Here is a 27,987-nt window from a genome sequence, read left to right as displayed (position 1 = left end):
ATGACTACCCCCATTCACGTGGCCAATTTGGTATCAACAAAAATCTTGAATATTTAGCAGTTGGCTCCATCACATGGGATGAGACAGGTCCAGGGCAATATTGGGCCCGAGGCTACATTTATTAGAGGTTTATAGGGCCTAATTTTCCACTTTTATAAAAGTAAATGGGTTACAATATATAACTTAAAGGATAGCTATGAAAAACAAATAACATGTGAAAAAGATTGGTACATGGTACCCCTTTTCTGAGTTTTCTTTCCTAATGAAAATCTAATGTTAAAACTCACTTCACCAGCATGAGGTGTAAAACACAACTTTTAAACTAATATTTCAGTTACCATATAACCTGAGATGAAGGAAGAAGACTTTCTTTGAGAATAAGCATAGACTATAAGAACTAAGGAGGAAAAGAAGGGCAACTGTTAGTGCATATTATTCATATTATTATTAGATAGCCTGCAGCTTGCCTCTTTCTTGACTTCCAATATAAATACTAAAGACAAAAATCATTATCATGGGCTTCCCTGGTGGCGCAGTGGTTGAGAGTCCGCCTGCCGATGCAGGGGACGCGGGTTCGTGCCCCGGTCTGGGGGGATCCCACATGCCGCGGAGCGGCTAGGCCCGTGAGCCATGGCTACTGGGCCTGCGCGTCCGGAGCCTGTGCTCTGCAACGGGAGAGGCCACAGCAGTGAGAAGCCCACGTAATGCAAAAAAAAAAAAAAAAAAAAAAAAAAAAAAAAAAAAAAATCATTATCATTAAATAGTATTTAAAGGCAGATGCTTGGATACTTTTTTATTTTAATCATATAGAGTTCCATGGCCTTGCTGATAGCACAATACATCTTATTACATTTAGGTAGTAAAATTCTATGTTCTGCCTCAGAGAATTTATATCTCAGAATATGATGCCACCTACTTCTCACTCTGGTAGACACCATGATAATAATCTTTAAGGATACTTTCTTCTTGCAATGCTTTTGTCATCTTCCTCCCTTTAAAATATCACACGCAGAGTCAGCTTCTTCATTTTGTCAGTCTCCTAACCTGAGATAGTGAAATGTATTTAGAAAGTGTTACCCAAATAAACTCAAAGTAAAGTGGCCTGTCATTAGAAAGAGCTGATGTGGATCACACTGCAGTCATAACGTACATATTCAAGTTAAGAGAAAGATTATGTTGTTCTCATTCAAAATGGCTTAAAATAGTTGCAGTGTAGCTGCAATCTTCTTTTACAAATGCTGGAAAGGAAAAGAGAGCATAGGAAAGCATTCACTCACTACCATAGCATCAATTATTGCCTGAGTGGGCTGTCCTCAGAGAAGTCTAGAAAACGGTATTTGCTCAGAAAATTAAATTTCAGAATATAAAATCTAATTAGGAAGTTAATAGAAATGTGGATCCTCTTTGAAATACGACTGTGATTTAACCATCCTACAAAATGAAAAGTGGCCCTGCTTTTAAAAGCTCCCCCCAGTAAGTGAATAAATAAGACTTCACAGTCTTCCTTAATGATATCACAAGTTTTTTTTCTGTGACCCAATTGTTGATTAGCCAACAGAGGTGTCAGGAAAAGCTCTGTCACATGTCATACCACATATTTTCTTATTCATACTGAAGGGTGGCAGAATATGCCACACTAAAACTGGCCTCTTTGGCATAAGGATTATTTTGCACAAAGCACAAAGAATGCACTTGAGGGCTTCCCTGGTGGTGCAGTGCTTGAGAATCCACCTGCCAATGCAGGGGACATGGGTTCAAGCCCTGGTCTGGGAAGATCCCATATGCCGTGGAGCAATTAAGCCCGTGTGCCACAACTACTGAGCCTGTGCTCTAGAGCCCACGAGCCACAACTATTGAGCTCAGATGCTGCAGCTACTGAAGCCTGCGTGCCTAGAACCCATGCTCCACAACAAGAGAAGCCACCACATGAGAAGCCCACGTACCACAACGAAGAGCAGCCCGCTCTCGCCGCAACTAGAGAAAGCCTGCGCGCAGCAACAAAGACCCAACACAGCCAAAAATAAATAAATTAAATTAATTAATTAATAAAAAGGAATGCACTTGAAAAACAGCAAATGCATGGGGAGGATATCTCTGAACTCCCCTTATCTGCCTGAAGACAGATCCTCCAAAAAGGACTCAGTTGTCATAAATTCCCTCCTCAGGAATTTCATCAACCAGAGGAGATTTACTCTTGTCACAAGAGAGGAGACTAGAAGTCAGCACCACAGCCAGACAAACTTTGTCACAAGCTATCACACTTCCCATCTATTCTTCTAAAGTTCCATTCATCCTTCCTAAAAATCGTTTACTTTCCCCAGAGTAGCCTATATACCCCTCCTCTGTCCCTATTAAGACAGTACGTAAGCTCTCAAATCTCATTGCTTTTTTGGATATTCACTTTTTTTTTTTTCCTGTGATGCCCTCATGCACGTAATGTTAAAAGTGTACTTTTATGCCTTCTTTCTTGTTAATCTGCCTGTTGTGTTTATTTCATAGACCCAGCTAATGGATCTAGGAGAGTAGGGGGACAGTCTTTCGTCCCTTACAATACACTTTTTTTTTTTTTTTTAAAGAAAGAAACCCATGAATTGAACCACTGCAGGTCTGCAGGAGCAGACCTCTCCCATGTGCTTTACCAGTACCTTTTCTTTACACACATTGCCATGTAAGTTAAGTCACTGTCTGCAAACCAGGCCTTTTGTTCCTAATATGTAATTCAGTGGGCTATTTTTCTCTTTAAATAATTCTACCTAATATGTCTCAGTTCTTAGAAGAATCCCTATAAAAACACAAATGTGGCAAGTTTTTGCTCTTATGAAAAAGAAAGAAATTTATTTATCTAGCAGATAAGACAACCCAGAAGACCTAAGATATAGTGATTATATCTTAGGGACACAATATACATTTCTCAGCTTACAATGTGCTCTTTAGGACTGACATATCTTTCCTTCTAGCCGAACTTTACCACTATGAATATTAACCCATGTTATTCTCCTTTAAATAATCTGGACCATTGGTAAAATATATAATTTTAAATGTTCTCAAAAATTATTTAAGTTTATTGCTTATCCATCCTAGCAGACCCACAATGAACAAGCATATGATATTGTTGCTTCTTATTGTTTATGGTAGCTTCTTGCTGATAACTAATTATTATATATCAAAGAGTGAAATTACACTAAAAGTTTTCTATTTCAGAATATTAAAATTATCTAAAGATTATCATTTTACCAAACAAATAATATATTCTCCAAAGTAAAGCGTTATTAACCTACTTTAGAAATCACATACAGTTGAAAATGACTTTGGAAAATAATGATAATCATTTATAAAAAACACAGAGGGAAGTATTTTATTTTCATAGTTTTGCCTTAAGTAACTTGAAGTTTTAGAAGAAATCATTTGGGTCTTAAAGTATTTCTAAGTGTGCCTGTATCCTTGACTTTTCTTTAGTATAAATAATCAAATATGGTAGCCATATGAATTATAAGATTGGATGGCACTGTGACCAGTGGTGGTTTATTTTGTAGATAGGTAGGTAGTATGTCTACAATAGGCCATAAAAGATGATGACATAGAAGATGAAAACCGTGAGCCAAATGTCATTTCCTACATTATAGGTCATGGATGGCCAGAGACTTGATATCAGTATCCCAGAGTAATATCTTGCTTAGAGCACTCAAATTTCTATGTTACTGTTAAGATTATAAATTTTTAATATTATTTTTTTTTCCAGTAAGCAACTAATTTCAGTTTGCATTAGAGTGTTTAGTGACTGTGTAGCTCTCTTTGACTCAGTTCTTCTCAAAATCTCTCATTGATCTAGAAGAGGGGGAGACACTGGCCTGGCTTGGGTATCAGCTAAGAAGTAGGGCAGAAGTGGGGTTGGAGGAGATGAAGAGGAACAGATAATCAGATAGAACTCACCACAGTAATGGGAGGCCCTGGATCTAGAGGCAAATCAAATATATGCAGGGGAGATTTAGTACAAAAACAAAAGCAATAGCCAGAGAGGGAATTGAAGGAACCAACAGGCCACCAGAGTGGCATGAAGTTACTTTAAACTAAAAGCATGTGGACAAACAGCAGCCTAAGAAAGAAACATTATCTAGACTTGAGGAAAGCCTCCTGAAAATGCCATTGCCATTGACCCACCGTCAGAGAAAAATGGCACTTAGCACTAGGAGTTACACATTTACTTTCCCTCCGTTTTCTGCTTGGGGGGACTTCCAGCCCAGAAAGATACTGCCCATTATCATCAGGATGGAAAAGCCCAACAGAACCTTCCATACTTTCCTACTGAAGCCCTAAAACTCGCCCCTTTTGTTAAGTTGGTTTTAAACCTTTACTCTGGCTGATCAGTGAATCACTGTTTGTAGAGTGCTTCTGCACACATGTGAAATAAACTTTTCTCCTGCTAATCTGTCTGTTGTCAATTAATTCTCAGGCCCCCAACCACTAGAATGTAAGTTAGTAGAGGAAAAGTTTTCCTCCCAACACAACCTTAGCTGGAAAAGGCCAGAGTGGAATTTTAAGCTAAATATTTAGGAGCAAAGAGTAATGAACAAACCCATTTGAGATGAAAGATCAAGGATGGGATAGGGGAAAACAGGATTGCGATCATGCACCTCAAACACCACTGACATCGGGCTGGCAGGGCTATGATGTTGACTGGGCCACCACAATTTACAGCAAAAAGACTAAATAAAACAAACTAGCTACCTAATCTTTTTCTCAGAAGAAGTCTTTTCAAAATTTAGTTTACATTGCCTGAAGCATTACAATGCACCTCCTTGCTAAATTGTCTCTCTGATGAAAAATAGGTAGAAGGGTTTAAGATTATGTAATTTTCTGTTGTCACAAGGTAAAATATAAAATGGAAAGGTAACAACGGTAGAAGGGCATTATGACAGAGAGGCACTTTCCTAGAACATAATTGGAATACATGTCTTGAGAAAAATCAACCAGTCTTTTAATAAAGTAGGGTAATCATAAGAATATGAATAGGATAGAAGAACGACATCTTTTTAAAATACCTGAAGGATAAAAATTCACAGTCTTGCTGAATGAATATCCAAGAGTCAAGGACACTCTCCAAAGTTCAAATTCAATCTAATTCTTTGGTATCTTTTACGTTAAGGCCAAAAATGAATACTAACCATTTTTATTAACTATGACCCTCATTTTTTAAATACTAAAGCCTGCTAGTGCAAAATGCTTCCAAATATGGTCATATTTATTTTTCAATTTATGCATAAATATTATGCAGATAAAGTTATAATACGCCTAATAAACTATATAAAACTCTATTATTCTTGCATTGAGTTGTGAACTTACATTCTTAACCACTTAAATTAAGAAACTTTGCAATGTTATCTAATAGCCATGATAGTAATCATTGGCATAGTCAGTGTAAACTAAACTTTATAGAAGAGGTTTTGGTCCCAATGTAAAAGACCACTGGCCTAAAGAATATAGAAAGCTGGAAAAGACATTCTGAGTTTCTATAAGAACCAAATATCTTGCTCAGAATTCTTATCTGGTTTGGTTTCATCTTCCTGAATTTTTTTTTTGCCTGTCCTTCAGGTTTAGCTTCCCCTTCATATCTATTTTTCAGATTCTAAGAGTCAAAAAATATTTTTAAAATAGTTATACTATTTTTAATATTTTAAATATAAAATGTTTAAATATTTTAAAATATTTTAAAATATTTTCAGTTCCAGCTTTATCAGTAATCACTGGGGAAGGATAAGAAGTAGATAAGATTAGGTTATTTTCCTTAAGGGATTTACAATATAGGTAAGAATATGAAACTAATGAAAGTAGACACCTCTAAACTGCCTATTGTAGAGCACTGATTATTAATGCAATAGACATTCAGGGAGGGCTAATCAGTGGTTGAGAAGGTTGATATTAAAGAGGGTAAGCATTGAGGTAAGCAGAGAGTATGAAGGGTTTCATAAGCAGAAGTGTAAAAGCAGAACATAAAAGAAGGAGAAAAAAATGAATCCTAATTTAAGATTCTGGCATGGTTAGCTAAGCCCAAATGGAGCATCTTCTCAATAATCATGTTCAATTTGGGGAGGGAAGCACCTTCTGTTCCACTCAACCTCCTGTCCCCACCTCAACAATTTTTTATTTTGTTATTTATAAAAATGAGTGTGGTAGAGTTTAGCCAAGAACTAATCATGAAAACACCAAATTGAATCCTAAATATTAACTGCCTTGTTAATCATTTAGAAAATAAAATAAAATAATTTCATACTATGTAGATGTGTCAATTCAAGGGAGAACTTAAATTTTTAAATATTTCAAAAGTTTTACTATTGATTCTGCCACTAACTTGCCATAATACCTTATTTACTGATCCTCAGTTATTTCATCCAGTATTGAATGACACAATCCCTCGGGTTCCCTCTGCTCTAAAATTCTAAGATTCTACTATACACCGTTCCAAATATTAGACAACCTGGCGTGATTTTTAAAATTCTTATATGAGATGTTGAATGATAGCTTTTGAAATAATACTTACATTTTGGCCCACTTATCTAGTTCTTCTTCCAGATATGTTTTAACCATTTTTGGTTGAAGCCCAAGAGAATTTCCCAAGAAATAGATGGCTTCTTCATCCTTATTCACTAAAGATAAATCAACTGAAATAGAAGAAAAGGAAAAAAATACTTATTCAATTAATTAACATTCTTCCATTTGGCATTGTTAATCCACTACAAACAATAAATGTAATTAACTCCAAGAAAGGTGATACATATCTTACGATTCCTCCCAAGGATAACATCAGGTTCTCTGAAAAATAATCTTTTACACTTATATTTTAAAATACAGTTTAAACAGATAGATGCTTTTGTTCAGATCTGTCATATTTATTATGCTCCAAGAGGAAATCTAGATTAACAGCTACTACCAATCATAAATAGCCAATAGAAAAGAGTTAAAACCAGAATTTTTACAGAAATTATATCAGCCTATCTAGTCATACCAGAAGGTTACCAGAATTTAGACAAGTAATAATCCTGGTGTTGTAGATCAGGCAAATTAAAAAAATCTAAATGATTATACATCTGAAGAAGATATATTGAATTTATAGATTTTTGTCCTCTTTGTATGCATATAATATTAATACATATGTAGGCAAAGATTGTTCTCTATATCTACTTTTTATTCAAATAAATCAGAACTTTAGTGATTTGTTTTATAATCTTCCTTGATTGCAGTAAATGCAATTTCATTAGCAAACCAATCTATATGCTTAAAGTATTTTCTAGAAATGCACAAGTTTATAATTGTGTTCTACTAAGTTTTATCTTAATTCTATGGGAAGAAAGATTAAGCTTCTTGCTGAAATTTGAATCATTTGGTAGTATACTTGTCTTTATTTAGACTACTTAAATCTTTGCAGGCTTTTTAAAAGCATACCATCTAATTCAATCTACTTTTATAGATCCTGTGTCAGTTTTTCATTGGCATTTCTTAAGTCAGACCCAATCAAAGAGGTGTAAGTACTGTTCACACATTTAAATTGGATTAATTAACAGTTCTTTGTCAATCTAGAGAACAAATACTGAAGGATTTAATTTAGAATCCAGAGGTTTTAATTGGTGTACCATGGCTCACATTTCAACTAAGCATTCAAATACATAGTTTAAAGACTAAACACATTCTGTGTGTGTCAGCCCTATCAACAACCCAGGAAGAGGAGGCAACCACCCAGATCTCTGCTCCCATTTTTTTTTTTTTGTCTTGTTCTTTCATTGGTGACACTTTTACAGATAAATAAGTATTGGGTTACTTTTACTTAGAAAGTCATTTTTAAAATGTGTTCAGTGTGAAAAAAAAGCAGAATTGTAAACTGAATTATCTCATCTCATGCCTCTGCAAAGTGTGGTTCACCATCTTCAACTATTTTCCTTTTACTTGGTTGAGTTTTTGTTTGTTTGTTTGTTTGTTTGTCTCAAAGCACATCAAATGTCACCATGTGAGCATTCAGTTGGCATTATGTAAAGAGGTAGAATAGAGTATCAAGAAAGTGCTTTGGTAATTACCCACAAGAATGAAGAGATAACACACCCCTCTCCAACCTAATGCAATCAGATCTTTACAACATGAAAGACAAACAGGACTTTAAGCTGTGGGGGCCTAGGCTTCTCTTCTCTGAAGAATGATGAGAAAATTTCTTATTAAAAGTTGGTACTCTTGGCAGTCATGGGGTTCAGGACATGCTACCTCAAAATATGGCACCTTGGACTTCCCTGGTGGCACAGTGATTAAGAATCTTCCTGCCAATACAGGGGACATGGACCCTGGTCCGGGAAGATCCCACATGCCACAGAGTAATTAGGCCCATGTGCCACAACTACTGAGCCTGTGCTCTAGAGCCCACGAGCCACAACTAGTGAGCCTGTGTGCCACAATTACTGAAGCCCGCGCACCTAGAGCCCGTGCTCCAAAACGAGAAGCCACCACAATGAGAAGCCTGTGCACTGCAATGAAGAGTAGCCCTTGCTCACCGCAACTGGAAAAAGCCTGCACGCAGCAACGAAGACCCAATGCAGCCAAAAATAAATAAACTAATTAATTTTTTAGAAAGTATTTAAAAAAAATACAGCACTTTGGCATATTGGATGTTTTAAGCTGAAGGAATTTGAGAAATGGCGAGTGTAGGAAGAACTTTCTGACCTTCACCTAACCAAGTCATAAGATACTCACATCATAAGATAGCTGCCAGCACACCCTGGAAGAAGGCGTGACTAGTATCCATATCAAATCCAGCTCTCCCACCAAAAGCATTGGGCACACACAGTCTGCATAGGGATGCTCCCACCTAAGAACATCCCTTCAAGACCACAGTAGGTAACTGTTTCATGTAAATTCATAGAGGCAAAGTTAAGTGAACTGAAAAGTCAGAAGAACTACCCACAATTGAAAGAACAAGAGGAAGCCATTGAAAAAACTAATAAAACATAAATAAACAATTTACCAAAGAATTCAAAACATTGATAATAAAAATGTTAACTGAATTAGAAAAAAATAATTGATCTAAACACTGATATTTTAACAAGGAACTAGAAGATATAAAAATGACCCAATCAAAAATAAATAATTCAGTAGCTAAAATAAACACATTAGAAGGAATGAATAACAGACTAAGTGATACAGAAGAATGCAAAAGTGATCTGGAAGACACAATAATGGAAATCACACAGTCGGAACAGCAGACAGAAAAGTAAATTTTTTTAAAAATGAAAGCAATTTAAGAGATATCTAGGATAACATTAAGCATTCCAATATTCACATTATAGGGATTTTAGAACAGAGAAGGGGATCAAAAATGTATTTGAAGAAATTATGGAGATTGGTTCAAGATGGCGGAGTAGAAAGATGTGCTCTCACTCCCTCTTACAAGAACACCAGAATCACAACTAACTGCTGAACAATCATCGACAGGAAGACACGGGAACTCACCAAAAAAGATACCCCACATCCAAAGATAAAGGAGAAGCCACAATGAGACGGTAGGAGGGACACAATCATGATAAAGTCAAATCCCATAACTGCTGGGTGGGTGACTCACAAACTGGAGAACACTTATACCACAGAAGTCTACCCACTGGAGTGAAGGTTCTGAGCCCCACGTCAGGCTTCCCAATATGGGGGTCTGGCAATGGGAGGAGGAATTCCTAGAGAATCAGACATTGAAGCCTAGTGAGATTTGATTGCAGGACTTTGACAGGACTGGAGGAAACAGAGACTCCACTCCTGGAGGGCACACACAAAGTAGTGTGCTCATCGGGACCAAGTGGAAGGAGCAGTGACCCCATAGGAGACTGAACTACGCCTACCTACTAGTGTTGGAGGGTCCCCTGCAGAGGCAGGGGGTGGCTATGTGTCACTGTGAGGACAAGGACACTGGCAGCAGAAGTTCTGGGAAGTAATCCTTGGCATGAGCCCTCCCAGAGTCTTCCATTACCCCCACCAAAGAGCCTGGGTAGTTTCCAATGTTGGGTCACCTCAGGCCAACCAACCAACAGGGAGGGAACCCAGCCCCACCCATCAGCAGACAAGTGGATTAAAGTTTTACTGAGCTCTGCCCAACAAAGCAACAACCAGCTCTACCCAGCATCAGTTCCTCCCATCAAGAAACTTGCACAAGCCTCTTAGATAGCCTCATCCACCAGAGGGGAGACAGCAGAAGCAAGAAGGACTACAATCCTGCAGCCTGTGGAACAAAAACCGCATTCACAGAAAGATAGACAAGATGAAAAGGCAGAGGGCTATGTACCAGATGAAGGAACAAGATAAAACCCCAGAAAAACAACTAAATTAAGTGGAGATAGGCAACAACCTTCCAGAAAAAGAATTCAGAAAAACGAGAGTGAAGATGATCCAGGACCTCAGAAAAAGAATGGAGGCAAAGATCGAGAAGATGCAAGAAATATTTAACAAAGACCTAGAAGAATTAAAGAACAAACAAACAGAGATGAACAACACAATAACTGAAATGAAAACTACACTAGAAGGAATCAATAGCAAAATAACTGAGGCAGAAGAATGGATAAGTGGCCTGTAAGAAAAATGGTGGAATTCACTGCTGTGGAACAGAATAAAGAAAAAAGAATGAAAAGAAATGAAGACAGCCTAAAAGACCTCTGGGACAACAATAAGCACAACAACATTCACGTTAAGGGGCCCCAGAAGGAGAAGAGAGAGAGAAAGGACCCGAGAAAATACTTGAAGAGATTATAGTCGAAAACTTCCCTAACATGGGAAAGGAAATAGCCACCCAAGTCCAGGAAGTGCAGAGAGTCCCATACAGGATAAACCCAAGGAGAAACACGCCAAGACACATAGTAATCATTGACAAAAATTAAAGCCAAAGAAAAATTATTGAAAGCAGCAAGGGAAAAATGACAAATAACATACAAGGGAACTCCCATAAGCTTAACAGCTGATTTCTCAGCAGAAACGCCAGAAGGGAGTGGCATGATATACTTAAAGTGATGAAAGGTAAGAACCTACAACCAAGATTACTCTACCCAGCAAGGATCTCTTTCAGATTCGATGGAGAAATCAAAAGCTTTACAGACAAGCAAAAGCTAAGAGAATTCAGCACCACCAAACCAGCTCCACAACAAATGCTAGAGAAACTTCCCTAAGTGGGAAACAGAAGACAAAGGGAAACAAAAACAAACCCAAAACAATTAAGAAAATGGTAATAAGAACATACATATCGATAACCACCTTAAATGTGAATGGATTCAATGTTCCAACCAAAAGACAGAGGCTTGCTGAATGGAAACAAAAACAAGACCCATCTATATGCTGTCTACAGGTGACCCACTTCAGACCTAGGGACACATTCAGACTGAAAGTGAGGGGATGGAAAAAGATATTCCATGCAAATGGAAATCAAAAGAAAGCTGGAGTAGCAATACTCATATGAGATAAAATAGACTTTAAAATAAAGAATGTTACGAGAGACAAGGAAGGACACTACATAATGATCAAGGGATCAGTCCAAGAAGAAGATATAACAATTATAAATATATATGCACTCAACATAGGAGCACCTCAATACATAAGGCAACTGCTAACAGCTGTAAAAGAAGAAATTGACAGTAACACAATAATAGTGGGGGACTTTAACACCTCATTTACACCAATGGACAGATCATCCAAACAGAAAATTAATAAGGAAACACAAGCTTTAAATGACACAATAGACCAGATAGATTTAACTGATATTTATAGGACATTCCATCCAAAAACAGCAAATTACACTTTCTTTTCAAGTGCACACAGAACATTCTCCGGGATAGATCACATCTTGGGTCACAAATCAAGCCACAGTAAATTTAAGAAAATTGAAATCATATCAAGCATCTTTTCTGACCACAACGCTATGAGATTATAAATGAATTACAGGGAAAAAAGACGTAAAAAAAACACAAACACACACAGGCTAAACAATGTTACTAAATAACCAAGAGATCACTGAAGAAATCAAAGAGGAAATCAAAAAATACCTACAGACAAATGACAATGAAAACACGATGATGCAAAAACTATGGAATGCAGCAAAAGCAGTTCTAAGAGGGAAGTTTATATCTATGCAAGCCTACCTCAAGAAACAAGAAAAATCTCAAATAAACAATCTAACATTACACCTAAAGGAACTAGAGAAAAAAGAAGAGACAAAACCCAAAGTAAGCAGAAGGAAAGAAATCATAAAGGTCAGAGCAGAAATAAATGAAATAGAAACAAAGAAAACAATAGCAAAGATCAATAAAACTAAAAGCTGGTTCTTTGAGAAGATAAACAAAATTGACAAACCATTAGCCAGACTCATAAAGAAAAAGAGGGAGAGGACTCAAATCAATAAAATTAGAATTGAAAAAGGAGAAATCACAACTGACACTGCAGAAATACAAACTATTATAAGAGATTATTACAACTAACTCTATGCCAATAAAATGGACAACCTGGAAGAAATGGACAAATTCTTAGAAAGGTATAACCTTCCAAGACTGAACCAGGAAGAAACAGAAAATATGAACACACCAATCACAAGTAATGAAATTGAAACTGTGATTAAAAATCTTCGAACAAACAAAAGTCCAGGACCAGATGGCTTCACAGGTGAATTCTATCAAACATTTAGAGAAAAACTAACACCCATACTTCTCAAACTCTTCCAAAAATTTGCAGAGGAAGGAACACTCCCAACCTCATTCTATGAGGCCACCATCACCCTGATACCAAAACCAGACAAAGATACTACAAAAAAGGAAAATACAGACCAATATCACTGATGAATATAGATGCAAAAATCCTCAACAAAATACTAGTAAACAGAGTCCAACAACACATTAAAAGGATCATACACCATGATCAAGTGGGATTTATCCCAGGGATGCAAGGATTCTTCAATATATGCAAATCAATCAATGTGATACACCATATTAACAAAGTGAAGAATAAAAACCATATGATCATCTCAATAGATGCAGAAAAATCTTTTGACAAAATTCAACACCCATTTATGATAAAAACTCTCTAGAAAGTGGTCATAGAGGGAACCTACCTCAACATAATAAAGGTCATACATGACAAACCCACAGCAAACATCATTCTCAATGGTGAAAAACTGAAAGCATTTCCTCTAAGATCAGTAACAAGAAAAGGATGTCCACTCTTACCACTGTTATTCAACATAGTTTTGGAAGTCCTAGCCATGGCAATCAGAGAAGAAAAAGAAATAAAAGGAATACAGATTGGAAAAGAAGAAGTAAAACTGTCACTGTTTGCAGATGACATGATACTATACATAGAGAATCCTAAAAATGCCACCAGAAAACTACTAGAGATAATCAATGAATTTGGTAAAGTTGCAGGATACAAAATTAATGTACAGAAATCTTTTGCATTCCTATACACTAATGATGAAAAATCTGAAAGAGAAATTAAGGAAACACTCCCATTTACCATTGCAACAAAAAGAATAAAATACCTAGGAATAAATCTACCTAGGGAGACAAAAGACCTGTATGCAGAAAAGTATAAGACACTGATGAAAGAAATTAAAGATGAAACCAACAGATGGAGAGATATACCATGTTCTTGGATTGGAAGAATCAATATTGTGAAAATGACTATACTACCCAAAACAATCTACAGATTCAGTGCAATCCCTATCAAATTACCAATGGCATTTTTTTTTCAGAACTAGAACAAAAAATCTTAAAATTTGTATGGAGACAGAAAAGACCCCGAATAGCTAAAGCAGTCTTGAGGGAAAACAATGGAGCTGGAGGAATCAGACTCCCTGACTTCAGACTATACTACAAAGCTACAGTAATCAAGACAATATGGTACTGGCACAAAGACAGAAATATAGATCAATGGAACAGGATAGAAAGCCCAGAGATAAACCCACGCCCCTATGGTTAACTAATCTATGACAAAGGAGGCAAGGATGGACAATGGAGAAAAGACAGTCTCTTCAAGATGTGGATGAATCTAGAGACTGTCATACAGAGTGAAGTAAGTCAGAAAGAGAAAAACAAGTATCATATATTAATGCATACATGTGGAACCTAGAAAAATGGTACAGATGAACCTGTTTGAGGGCATAAATAGAGACACAGATGTAGAGAACAAACGTTTGTACACAAAGGGGCAAAAGCAGCAGTGGGTGGGGGTGGTGGTGAGATGAGTTGGGCGATTGGGGTTAACATGTATACACTGATGTGTATAAAATGGATGACTAATAAGAACCTGCTGTATAAAGAAATAAATAAAAGTAAAAAAAAAATTATGAGTGAGAACTTCTCTGGGTTGCAGTAAAAGTAGTTCTAAGTGGGAAGTTTATAGTGATACAGGCCTTCTTCAGGAAATAAGAAAAATCTCAAATAACCTAAACTACCACCTAAAATATTTAGAAAAAAGAAGAAGAAACAAAGCCAAAAGTCAGCAAAAGGAAGGAAATAATAAATAACAGAGAGGAAATAAATAAAATACAGATCAAAAAAAAAATAGAGCAGATCAATGAAACCTAGAGCTTGTTCTTTGAAAAGATAAATAAAATTGATAAACCTTTAGCCAGTCTTACCAAGAAGAAAAAAGAGAAGACCCAAATAAAGAAAATAAGAAATTAAAGAGGATATATAACAACCAATACCACAGAGATACAAAAGCTCATGAGAAGAGTATGAACAGTTATATGCCAACAAATTGGACAACTAGAAGAAATGGACTAATTTCTAGAAACATACAACCTGCCAAGACTGAATCAAGAATAAATAGACAACTTGAAGAGACCAATCACTATTAGTGAAATTGTGTTTGTAATAAACAAACAAACAAACAAACAAAAACTCCCAGCAAACAAAAGTCCAGGGCCGGATGGCTTCACAAGGGAATTCTATCAAACATATAAAGAAGAACTAATACCTATCCTTCTCAAACTATTTCAAAAAACTGAACACCCCCAAATTCACTCTATGAGGCAACAATTACCCCAATATAAAAACTAAAGAAAACCAGTACAAAAAAAGAAAATTACAGGCCCATATCTTTGGTGACTATAGATGCAAAAGCCCTCAACAAAATATTAACAAACTGAATCCAACAATATATAAAAAGGATCATACACCATGACCAAGTTGGATTTATTCCATGGTCACAGGGATGGTTCAGTACTTACAAATCAATTAGTGTGATGCAACACATTAACAATAGGAAGGATAAAATCACCTGATCATCTCAGTAGATGCAGCAAAAACTTTTGACAAAATTCACCATCTGTTCATAATAAAAACTCTCATCATAGTGGATATAGAGGACCATATCTCAACATAGTAAGGCCATTTATGACAGACCCATGGCCAACCTCATACTCAATAATGAGAAGCTGAAAGCCTTTCCTCTAAATTCAGGAACAAGAAAAGGATGTCCATTCTCACCACTTCTATTAAACATAGGATTGAAAATTCTAGCCACAGCAATCTGACATGAAAAAGAAAGAAATGGCAATCAAATTAGAAGGGAAGAGAGAAAATGGTCAGTATTTGCAGATGACATGATACTTTATGTATTCTTTGTGTGTTCCCTGAGTGTCTGGAGCTGTTCTGCATTTGTGCCAAGAGAAGCTCCTTGGTTAGGATGTCCATTATTTGCTGGACCTCAGGGTCAGTCATGACTCATTGGTTCCCATCTTTAAATTGTCAATTGTCATGTCAGTTGTTCTTGATTGTCACACTGATCATTGCTGATAATTGTCTCCTGCTTCCTATAGCTTGAGTCTGAGTCTAGAGTCTTCTGGAATAAATCCATGAGAATGGATGGGCTCCAGGTTAGAACTTATTTCCTATTCATTCAGTGCCAGTGGTCTGACTGTTACACAACTTTGACATCTTGTGGGGTCTATTGGGCAGCTTGTTTAATATTTCCATGTTCATGGCCTGGGGAGAGTTCCCTTTCTGAAAACATTCATTGCATTTATTCTTTCTTCCAAAGTTAAGTCAGGTTTGACCTAAACCAGTCAGTCTTGTTCTTCAGGATATTTTCTGTCTGTTTACAATTTTTTAGCTTATTGAGGATTTGGTGTTCTGCCAGAATATGTATTTTAGAAATGATGCCTTCATATTACTTTTCTTTGAAGTAGGAGATGTCGATTTGGGCATAAGCTTTTATAATTTCTCAGTAGTCCTCTTGCATATCTCCCCATTGGTCTCCAGATATCCCCTTTTTATAAGTCATATTGTATTAAGGTCCATCTTATTGAGTTCATTTTAATCTGATTACATCTACACACTCCATCTCCAAATAAGGTTACTTTCTGTGGTACTAGTGGTTAGGACATTTAAATTTTTAGGGGACACAATTCAACCTATAATATCCTCCTTAAAGGTTCACTTGACTTCAAATGGTCTTAGAACTCAAGAGTTTCAGCTTTCTACAAACAGGCCTCACCTCATTTGTCTGGAAGTCTCATCTCTTGACAGAGGTTGTGCTATGATTGCTCTAGAGTTCATGATTCTGGAAATTCATTTGTTTGCTTCTTAGTAATTTCAATGCATCAAAAATGTCCATCACTCTGGACCTTATTTGCTTATTCTTTTAGTTCCTTTATATGTTTTCAAACCTACCCCAGGAACCAGTTTCATTTTTGCTTCTTAAATATGAATCAAAATTTCAACATCACTTCAGATTCAAAGGTTTTCCCCATCCCCAGCTCAGGGTTGACCTAATTCAGAAAATTATAGTTTGGAACAGAGGAATATGTCTATTGTAGTTTGTTCTTCTTGTTCCTCACTGCTGCTGCTTTTAATTCCTTCAATGAAGTGAGAAAATAAAGATAAGAAAACTGTAATCTGGCTTTAGTGTCTTTATATTAGTAGATCTTTCCTTTATGGGTTACATTTCGGTACTTTTTTCTTTAGCAGTCCCTCCTCATTGGAGACTTCCCACATCCAGTTGCCTAAAGTAGTGAATGCACACTTCTGCTGGTGTCTTTTGATCCTATCTGTTACCACTGCCTGCCACCTCTTACAGTATATTTCTAGACCCTTTCTGCTGTAGTTAAAATAACCCAATGAATAGCCCTCTCAGGTCAGGTGCTTTTGGAGTGATTTAAATTCTGCTACATTTCACTAGGTTCAGGTAACTGAAAGGAAACATGCCCCCTTAATATATTAATTATTGTCATGCTAATGAAGCTATTTAAAATTTTGAGTTGTGAGTATTTTAGAGTCTTTGAGTAGAGTTTTATGTCTTCAACATATATAAATTTCCTACTCTAATGCTTTCCACAAAAAGAGCACTCAGTGTGTTTGGAGCATCCAACTAATATTATCAAAGTTGTCCAAACATGATCCTAATTGCAAATATGTTGTTAGATACCAGTACCAGATATTCTTCTGTTTTTGAAAGAGGTAATCATTTTAAAATTATAAATATATGGGTATAGTACTTTTTAAACTAGTTATGATAATCTATTCATGAAATGTTAATTTTTAAAAATAATATATATACCCTCATAATCTTTATATATTTCATTTGAATTTATGTACTAGTCTATCACATCAGGAGCTTTAAAAAAAATATGGTGCCTGGGCTTGACTCAAAGATTACAATTTAATTGGTCTGGGGAATTCCCAGTGGTCCAGTGGTTAAGACTCCACGTGTCCACTGCAGGGGGCATGGGTTCAGTCCCTAGTTGGGGAACTAAGATCCTGCAAGCTGCATGCTGCAGCCAAAAAAAAAATTGGTCTGGTGTGAGATGTAGGTATAGGCATGTTATTAAAATTTGTCCAACTAATTCCTTATATAGTTATTTCAGAAGGTCTGGGACTAATCTTCTTATTCAAAACAAAACAAAACAAAGCAAAACAAAAGCATGTGGCTTCCAAGTGAAACTGAGGGTAGTCATCAGTTAGATCCGTTAAATGATAACTTGCTTAATGAATAATAAGCTGTAATCTGCCTTCACTGATTAAGCTGGCTGTCATTTTTTTTTTACAAACACTTGCATATCCTCTAAGCAGCATGTAACCTAAACAATAAGATGTTTGCCCAAGTCGTTTTTTCAGGAACTTGGAGTCAACTCAGTCCCGTTTGAGCTCAAACCAGTTAAGAAAGGTTGAGACCACTGACCACTGGACCTGTGCCAGCATCTGATGGTGAGCTTTTGATGTCAGAGGGCAAAAAAGTCCACCCTCAGAACATCTGAGGTCACCATTTTGTGAACATGTGTCCCATGAAGAAGCATGTAGCTCAGTTGTGCTGCCACAGAATTACAATTACCTCACCTTTTTCTTATTTCCAGTCACCTTTCTCCACAACCCCCATGCCCCAGACTACCCTGCTTCTTTATCCCATAAATATCTAAAGCCCTTCACCTCCAGGGAGGAGGATTTGAGATTTGTTTTCCTGTCTCTTTGCTTGACTGCCTTATGAATAACCCTTTTCTTGCTGCAAATCTTGGCACCTCAGTGTTTGTCGTGATGCAGATGAACCTGGTTTGGTAACACAAGCATAAAAATGATATGTTACACTCGGTCTTCCTTGCAGAGAGATGGGGTCATGGCATGGTGGGTAGGTGGATATGTAATAAGCCTACTTCTGGGAACCTTCTTCAAGGGAGAACACACACACATTCTTCTTTGACCCTACCTGCTCCTACTGCTTGAAACACAGTTACCAACTTCTTGGACTCCGAGGTGAAGGCTCAAAGGGCAGAGCAACAAGAAAGAAAAAAAAAAAAAAAAAAAAAAAAACCTGGGTTCTCTTTAAACAGTTTCCGAGTAAGTTATTTAAGTAACTAGTTACCACTAGTTACTTAAATCAGAAAGTTTGGCTCACACTATGTTTCTCCTACTTAATAGTTTATCCAATGGCTAATGATTCAGGCTTATTCAATGAGTCTTCCAAATATCTCTTGAGTCTCTTCCCTTTTTTCCCCTCCAATGCATTTACTTGGATTTTCACAATCCCTTTTGGATTTCTGCAAAGATATTCTAAATCATTTCTTTAATTCTATTTTCACCCTCTTCAGTATGATTCTACACTGTTGATGAAATGATATCTATAACATGAATATACTATTTTGTTGTCACAAGCTTATTTTTCACAGCTATGTATAAACTCAGCATAAATTTCAAACACTACAAAGTATTAATAGTTAAATTTTTTTTGAATAATTTAGTTTATTGCCAGTTACCCACACCCACCTATTTTCTATTTATACTATTATAGTGATTACCCTCTTATCCTATTTACCCTATTGTATATATACTATTTACTGTTTACCCACACCCACCTATTTACATAGTATCTTTTGATCATGTCTGTAACTTTGCTTTCTCTTGCTTGTGTCTTTGCACATGCTCTTCCCTCTGAGGGATAAGATCTTATTGGCTGCCTCCCCAACTAGGGTCTGCCTAGATGACACCCACTCAGACAGAGAAATCAGACAGTCCCTACTCTCAGGGAGCAGATAGAGTAATACAAAAGAAAAGAGAAGGATACAAATAAGTCCATTAAATTACAGAATACAACTGCCATGAGAAGTTCAAAATGTCTAGAAAATTTAGCTTTTAAGTAAGAGATACTCCATTGTTTTTCTTATGGATATTATTTAAGTCATTATTAAAATCACAGTCATAAATAGATGTCTTTTATAGCTGGATAAAGCCTTTATTTAACACAACATTAGCTATCATTAAATAAAGGATTCTAGTTTATGTTGAAAAGCACACTTTCCTTTATTTCGTTTACTGATACCTCATACTTGTCACTGTCTTCAGAGACTAACAGTAGTTGTACTGAAGAGGCTTTGTTATGTTATATAGAATCCCTGGATACAAACTCAAGCATGATAGTTTTCTATGTCAGTTTTATCTAACCAAGGCTAAATATCACGGAGTCAGACTAATAGTAGATCTTGTTTGGATAGCTTAAATTTAACTTACTAAAGATGGTTGGCAGGGCAAACTTAAACAGCCACCAGGCTTATCTTCACCTCTGTATCCTTAAGGCTCACTTTCACACTTTATTCTTATCTCTGCTCAGGTGTCATCTCATCAGTGTTTCCTTCCCAGACCACGCTGAGTAAAATGACACTCCTCCCACCCTCCTGGCCCTTAGAACACTACCAGATAGAGTACACATTACATTGTTTGTAATTTTGTTTATTATCTGTCTCCTCATACTTGAATAAAAGTTCAGGAAAGTGACAACTTTGCTCTTTAGTTCACTGATAAACTGTTTTGAGAATAATGTTTTGAACAGATAAAGTGCTTAATAAATATTTGTTGAAAGGATGAACCTTCAGAGAGTAAGGAACTCCTAGAGTGAGAATAATGAGAATAGAAGTTAATTAATCCAACTCTCTATGACACCTGTCCGAAGAGACCAAGTACAGATGACTGGGCTCTCCTCAGAGTCTCTGATTTAGTAATTCTGGGGTGGTACCCAAGAAATTGATAGTTCTGGTAAATTCCCTGGTGATCCTCATGTGCTGGTCAGGAGACCACACACTTTGACAATAACTAATTTAGAAAAACTCTTGGGGTTAATGAAGTAAATTTTTGTATCATTCAAAACTGTATTTTTTTAAACAGATGAATTGTTTAAATTTTTATTGAATCAATTCATCTTCTTTCCCCTTATATTTCTTTAAGAATCAGCAATAACTTAACCAAGATTGTGATTTTTAAGTTATTTTCTATTTATACAAATGTGATATTTATAATCAGGATACTAGAGTCAACTCTTAAGTATAATGAAGTGATTATATGTACATTACTATCTTTATCTGAGTTCTGATTAAATTATCTCAAAGCTTAGTAGAAGAGTCCTGTGTTGATCTGCCTCCCAGGACATACCCTGTGAGTTTTGTTAGTTGTTTATACTACAAATCCATTGAGCTGGGAATGGGAGAGTTGGATTAGAAAGTAAGTTGCAAGGCATGAGGGGGAATGTGTAAAGGTAACTAATAAATATTTGTTGAATGTAAGTGACTCAACATGAGGATGAGAGTTATGTTAGTTAATGAGGCTTAAGTTCAGTAACAGAAAAAGTGATAAATTCAAAATAGCATTTTAACTTTCTGTGTACCCATTCATTTCAATAGGTTTTATACCTGAAAATCCAGAGTTGGGTCCTACGTCAAATCCCTAATGGTAGTACACAGAAGAAAGACATCTTAAGAGAAGAAAGACAGACAAAGAAATCAAACCCTAATGTATCACCTCCAGTGTTGAGGAAGTAGCCATTGTTCATAGATGGGTGTCTAGATGTGGCCATTAGTTAGCATTATTTCCCAAGAAATCTCGGCCCAGGCTGCAGCTACTATGTACCACTGGCCATTTTCTCTCCTCAGTTCTTCCTTCTCTCTGATACCATCATCTTCCCTCACTGGAAAGGTCTTGTTAGTGTATTTATTTGCTTACTTTGTTGTGTCTGTTTTTCTTATCACTCATGAAAAGGAATAAAATATTTTTTTTAAATCATGGGGAAATTACAGCTTTCAATAAATGGCAGAAAGTTCTAGAGCCTTGATTCCCAATTTATAGTTTTGTTGTGTGCTGAGAAGGCAGTCTTAAACTCTGTGGCACTCCAGGGTTCTGCTGTCACACCTGAACTATGGGCTTATCAAAGCCCCAGGCAGCCCAGAGGCTGGAGAGCACACAGGGGCAGGGTCAGCAGAGCTAACTTGTCTTAAGTGGGTCCTGGGAATTTTTGAGGACTTCCACACTGTGTTCTGTATGTTACGAGGCCCCTTCCTTCCCATCACTGATAGAATATTCCTAGATTTAATTTCATCATATTTCACACATTAATATTTCTTTTTATTCCTTAAGTTTCAAATCAAAATGCCCTTGCATTTTAGATTCCAGAAAGACATAGAAGATTTTTTCCTGTGATCCCAGATCACTTCACTTACAACCCCATTTTATCTGGTCTCATCAATGTCTTCCTCAATTGATAGTAAGCAACTTTAAATTGGATACTAGGCTTCCTTTTATTTTACACTTCCATAATTTTACAAGGTGCCATCCTGTGTTACATAATAAAATATAAGCAAAATATGACAGTTATGTGACCGAATCTCATCTTAAAATCATATTAGCTAATGCTCTTGGATTATGAGTATCCAAAATTGTACCTGCCACAGTTAATCTGAAGAAAAAAGGAAATTAGACTGAATTATTAAGTATGTGAAATCCATTTTGGTGGATCAGTTCTATTCAACTTGTAAACTTTTTCATCGATGGAAAATGGAGCTAAGCCAAATATGAAAAATTGTTTCATTTTTTTTACCTGTGCTACCTATTTTTTTCTAAACAGAACATCCTCCAAAACAAGAACAAAGTCAGTTTACTGTATTAATTTTTTGAAATGCAATATGCATTTATTAGGCATTGATTTTCTTTATTTAATTATTTTTTGTAAGTCATACATGCCGCAACACACAAAGGCTACTTATGTAACATCCTTCCTAATATATCCAAGTCCTAAAATAATATTCTCTCTTAGACAAATATGTTATCATGAACTAGGTGCCACAAAACAAGAGGTATTCTAATACTGTATTGAAAAAGAATTGTTTTGAGCTCTGAGTGCTTAAGAGAACAAGTAAATGCATCTGCTACAATTTTCAATCAGTAAGTCTATTGTTCAGAGAACTAGATGACAATATAAGAACGCTGTATTTTCTTCAGAAGAGGAGAGGAAACACATAGAATCTGAGACTAAGGTAGGCCGACAGGTTGAATTAATACCACCAGGAGCCTGCTGTTTTGCAGACACAATTGCAATGGCTCTATTATGTAACAGAACAATGATTTTCAAAGATTTATGATGAACACATGCAGTAGCAAATATGTTAATAAATTGATTAAGAAAAGTAAAACCCTTTCCAGTGTTCTTACTTGGAGGCAGATCCTGCATTTTGGGAATATAAAAACACTCCCTGAAGTGCCTCAGCTTATCTTCCTCATCGAGGCGGAGGGCAACCCTCTCATCTGTTGGGTGACATCTAAGTTCAGATGCGATGCGTCGGACTGTGTCAGCTGGTAACTCAAGAGGTGAAGGGTCCATTATAAGTTCTCCTCTAAAAATTAATTTGAAAAAAGTTAAAACGAATCTAGCCACCATCATTTTTTTTTTGGTAGAAAATTAGCTTTTAGGTAAAACACCTTTGGTTTTAACTAAGCTTCTCATCTTCCCAACCTTACAAATAATATAATTAACAATCAGCATTAAACCCCATGCCTGAGTTTTTCTCATGCACATAATAATGAAAATAATAGTAACTTAGGGAGGCTGAAAGGACTGAATTAGGTAATGGTGCTCAAGACAAAGTAAGCTCTCAATAAGTGTTAGCTCTTTCCATTCTTATTTTCTGAGAAGTTGTCCAAATTAATGATATTCAAACATATATAATGTCAGCACTTTTTCCTTTAGGTGTCTTACTAGGAGGAGGTAACAGTAAAGATGCTTTTGTGAAAAGTATAAAAGAGCAGTGCCCCAACTACCTTATCCTCCTTCTCCTTAGCCCACCTCCACTCTCCCCTCCCCAGTGATTCTTGGATTATAGTTCTAAAAATATGAACATATATACAATAAAACCTTAATAAATTCTTTATTGTAAATAAAAACAATATCGATGAAAAAGTATTTAAACACCTTAAATAATGTTAGTAATTTTTGCCATATAAAGACCAAAGAGATCTACCTGCTGCTGCTAATGAGAAACTTCTCTTTCACAGTCATACAGAACATCTTTTTTTTTTTTTTTTTTTTTGCATTACGCGGGCCTCTCACTGTTGTGGCCTCTCCCGCTGCGGAGCACAGGCTCCGGACGCTCAGGCTCAGCGGCCATGGCTCATGGGCCCAGCCCTGGGCCCAGCCACTCTGCGGTATGTGGGATCTTCCCAGACCGGGACACAAACCCGTGTCTTCTGCATCGGCAGGCGGACTCTCAACTACTGTGCCACCAGGAAGCCCATACAGAGCATTTTTGAACAAAGCAGGACCCTGTGGTGTTTCTTGAAACCACATCCTGCTTCCTTTAGTCATCATCTAACACTTCCCACCTTTTTGGAAAGAAAACTTAAATTTTGGAAAGGGATAAATGACAATGGAGATTTATATTTATATTTATTTTTTTATTTTTTATATTTGTATTTATTTCCCAAAGTTTTAGTTTTTTGAAATTAAGCAAGAATAGGAGAGGCTTCCTGTTTAAGATGGCAGCGCAGGAAGATACTGAACTCGCTTGACCCCACAGACACACTGAGTCTACAACTACATATGAAGCAGTTTCCTCTGAAAAAACCTAAAGGCTGACTGAGCATCAACTACACATCAGGAGAACGAGGAGAAAACCACACTGAAGTGAGTAGAAGAGGCTAGGACACAATCTAGCCTTAACACCCTCTTGCCTGTGTGGTGACCCACAATCTGGAGGGAATCAAAACCTGGAGCTTCTCCCTGAGAAGCAAAGGATTCAAACCCTACGTCAGATACCTCAAGTTTTAAGACATGCATTTAAGAGACAAGCCCCCAAAACAGAAAATTTGGAAAGTCAATAGGGCTGGAGTCCCAAGACTCGCAAAAGAGTAGGGACCTGAGTAATAGCTCTTAATGAGCTTATGTGCTCAGACTCACCTGTCCTAGGGGCCAGCTCAGAGGCAGCCGATTGTGCTTAGACTTACAGTCAAGGAGGCTCACCTGCTTATATTAAAACTCTGGCCTGAGAGGTGGGCATCTAATTTAACACACACATCTAAGAACCTTTTAGAACCTGGTGGGTGTCAAGAAATTTTCTCAGGCTAGCTTTACTTACATACTTGTACTACTGTCGACACCACATATACAGTCTTCCATTTATTTACTCTTTTAACAAATATTTATTGAACAACTGCAGTGTAGCTCCAAACACTAGTAGAACAGCAGTATCTAAGAGGGTATATAAATAGTGACTTTTGTTGAGTTCACTTTTTAGTGGAGGAAGGGAAACATAATTACATAAAATAATGTAACTTCAGATAGTTTCAAGAGCTGTGGATAGAGAGAGCAGAGAATGGGATAGAGAGTCATTGGGGCATAGAACTGTGACCTTAGAGGGGTGGATCAAGTGCATCTCTCTGAGGCAGGGATATAGGAGCATTTCTGAATCATGTTAGAAAGTTAGGCATGTGAAGATCTGAACCTGGAGGAAGATGACAGAAAGTGCAAAGGTCCTGAGGTGGAGATGGGTTTGGGCTGTTCAACTAATGCAGTCATGGAATCAAGGAGAAGGGAAGACTATAAGGTAAGAGAAGCAGAGGCAAAAGTTTATCATAAAGAACTTTGAAAGCCAGAAAGGAGTCTGGCTGTTTTTCTGTTTAACTGGAAATCACTGTAGAGTCTTGAGTAGAAGAGTGATATGATGTTATTTTACATTAAATAAAAGTCATTTTTTCTGCTTTCTGATGAATTATAAGAGTGAAAAAAAGAGAGGCAAATTAAGGCTACTTTAGTAGTTCAGGGAAAAAATGATAGTAGACTAAATGTGGTGAGGGGAAAAGTAGAAATGTGTGGATTAATGACATATTTTGGAGAAAAAAGTAGATAAATTATTTCTGGTGAGAAGAAGAAAGGGAGTGACTTTTAGCTTTGGGATATGAGCAAATATGTTCAAAGTGGTGAAATAAGAAATGTCTAGGAAAGAAGAATTTTGAGGAGGAAAATCAGAGTTCTGTTTAGGACATGTTAAGTTTGAGGTGAGTATTAAACATCCAGGTAGAAATATCAAGCTGGGGATTGAATGTTTGAGTCTGTAGCTCATGAGAAAATTGCATCACAAGGTAGAAGTTTGATATTTTTCAACTCATAGACTGTACATAAAGTCTAGAACTCTTAGGGACCAACTGAAACTAACAGAGATGAGGTTCTAGAATCTCAGTTCAGTCATCTTTCTTCTACCCCTCACCTCTCCTCTCACCCCAACCAACACACACAGTGTTAAGCAATTAAGAGTTGTATATCTGAGTGTTTTACAATAGACATACTTCCTGTATTCTGCACTTAAATTCTCCTGCTTATTTATTTGACCTCTTCCTTTTTCAATGGCCAATTGTCTCCCCTGATGAGCCATTCTTTATATTCCCAGATAAGGTTACTGAGCTTTATCTGAGTATGTTTTTTAGCTTTTTTTTTAGTTAATAGTTTCCAGTTGCTCCGATTCATGCTTTTGTACGAATGTCAAAGCTTTTGATATTGATGTTGATGGTTCTTTTAATACCTGACCAAACTAAATTATTTGGCCGCTTCATGAAATTTTCTGTCTCTGTGATTTTTCTGTCCCTTTGCTTAAAATGTTATACTTTCCCTTTTACATATTCAGATCCTAGTCACCCTTCAAGCCCTAGCTCAAATACTGTTGTTTTTCATGAGGCTTGTCATGTTATCTGAGCTAAAAGTAGTCTTTTCTTCTGGACACCTAATAACACCTATGAGCACACCTCTTATGATAATATATTCTGCTAGGTACTATAGTTATTTAGATACATATGCGTGTGGGAAAAACCAAACATGCTTGCCATGCCTACAAACTTGATTTTATCTGGGTCTCTACCTATAGTTTTCTGATGAAGGAACCTGCCTTTTTTTTTTTTTTTTTTTTTTTTTTTTTGCGGTACACGGGCCTCCCACTGCTGTGGCCTCTCCCGTTGCGGAGCACAGGCTCCGGACACGCAGGCTCAGCGGCCATGGCTCACGGGCCCTGCCGCTCCGTGGTATGTGGGATCTTCCCGGACCGGGACACGAACCCGTGTCCCCTGCATCGGCAGGCGGACTCTCAACCACTGCGCCACCAGGGAAGCCCAGGAACCTGCCTTTTAAATAGCAATGACTGTGTCTCCACTGCTTGACATTATCAATTGCCTGGTCACAGTAAGTAGATCAGACCTTTGCTGGACACTCGACCCACTAAAGACAATGCACTCTTTTGTTTTCTTCCAATTCTTCCAAGAATCTGAGCTGTGAGATATAGCTATTTATTCAGTTAGAAACAGAAGCAAAAATTTAAAAGAGTCAAGACAGGAGCAATAAAATGGTAGGGTCTAGAACGAGTATTGTCATGAGTGACTCATTTTTCGGACTCAGACCAAACCACTGATTGTTAAAACATGAAGTGATTCCAACAGCAAGTAAGAATCACTTAGTTACATGATGGCAAGAGATAAAACAGCTATGCCTCCTGAAAAGGTGACAAGACAAGCCAGTCAGGAGAGTCATTGAATCTTTTTGTACAATAAACTATGTGCAAGGCCTGGGAGGCTGCTTGCTTGACTGTTCCAAGAATCCCATGAGCTGTTTTACTGTCTATCAAGTGTGTCTTTACTATAAACCCATTACTTATGGTAGCTTGATTGAGTTGCTATTGAACTGTATTCTACCTGGGCACCTGAATCTTGTTTAATTTATCTTTGTAGCCAACCCATTCCTGAGCAGTGTCTTTTAGATAGAGTGTTCGCCCCCAAATGGCAATTGAATAAGATTCACAAAATAGCTTGGTGAATTGTTTGACAGGATTAATGACTTGTTACTAGAGGAATACCTTCCTCATTCCAACCACAGAGGAAATAATAAAGGAACATTTTCAATGGGATTCAGAATCAAGAGAGCTTGCCTTACATTTGAGACTTCCTTTGGAGAGTCAGCACTTTCAGAGTTCATCAGGGTTGACTCTAAACTCTAACTGGGTTATCTAAATCAATACACAAATTAATTTTCTACCATATTAGCAATAAAATTCAACTTCATTTAAAAAAAATATTTGTATTAACTCATTAGCCCCTTTATATTTGTTTCTTATTTAATCCCTGTAACAATTCTGAGGGATCAGAATCATTTTCCCCTATTTTGAGACCAAACTCTGGAATCAATAGAGTAGAAACAAAAATGAAAGAGAAG

General features: G+C 36.9%; 1 protein-coding gene across 1 annotated transcript in view; it reads right to left on the bottom strand.

The window, feature by feature from the left end:
- KYNU (kynureninase) overlaps positions 1–27,750 on the bottom strand; it is a gene marked incomplete at both ends in the record, with an annotated part of 94,092 nt that extends 66,342 nt beyond the window's left edge. Inside the window, 3 exon segments of the mRNA XM_079710171.1 lie at positions 6,536–6,656; positions 22,956–23,137; positions 27,704–27,750. Coding sequence (XP_079566297.1) covers positions 6,536–6,656; positions 22,956–23,137; positions 27,704–27,750 — 350 coding nt within the window.
- Between the last annotated feature and the right edge of the window lie 237 nt (positions 27,751–27,987).

This window comes from Hyperoodon ampullatus, assembly GCF_949752795.1.
Source record: "Hyperoodon ampullatus genome assembly, chromosome: 8".
In the NCBI taxonomy this organism is placed as follows: Eukaryota; Metazoa; Chordata; class Mammalia; order Artiodactyla; family Ziphiidae; genus Hyperoodon; species Hyperoodon ampullatus.
This window is presented reverse-complemented; position numbering and strand designations above follow the sequence as displayed.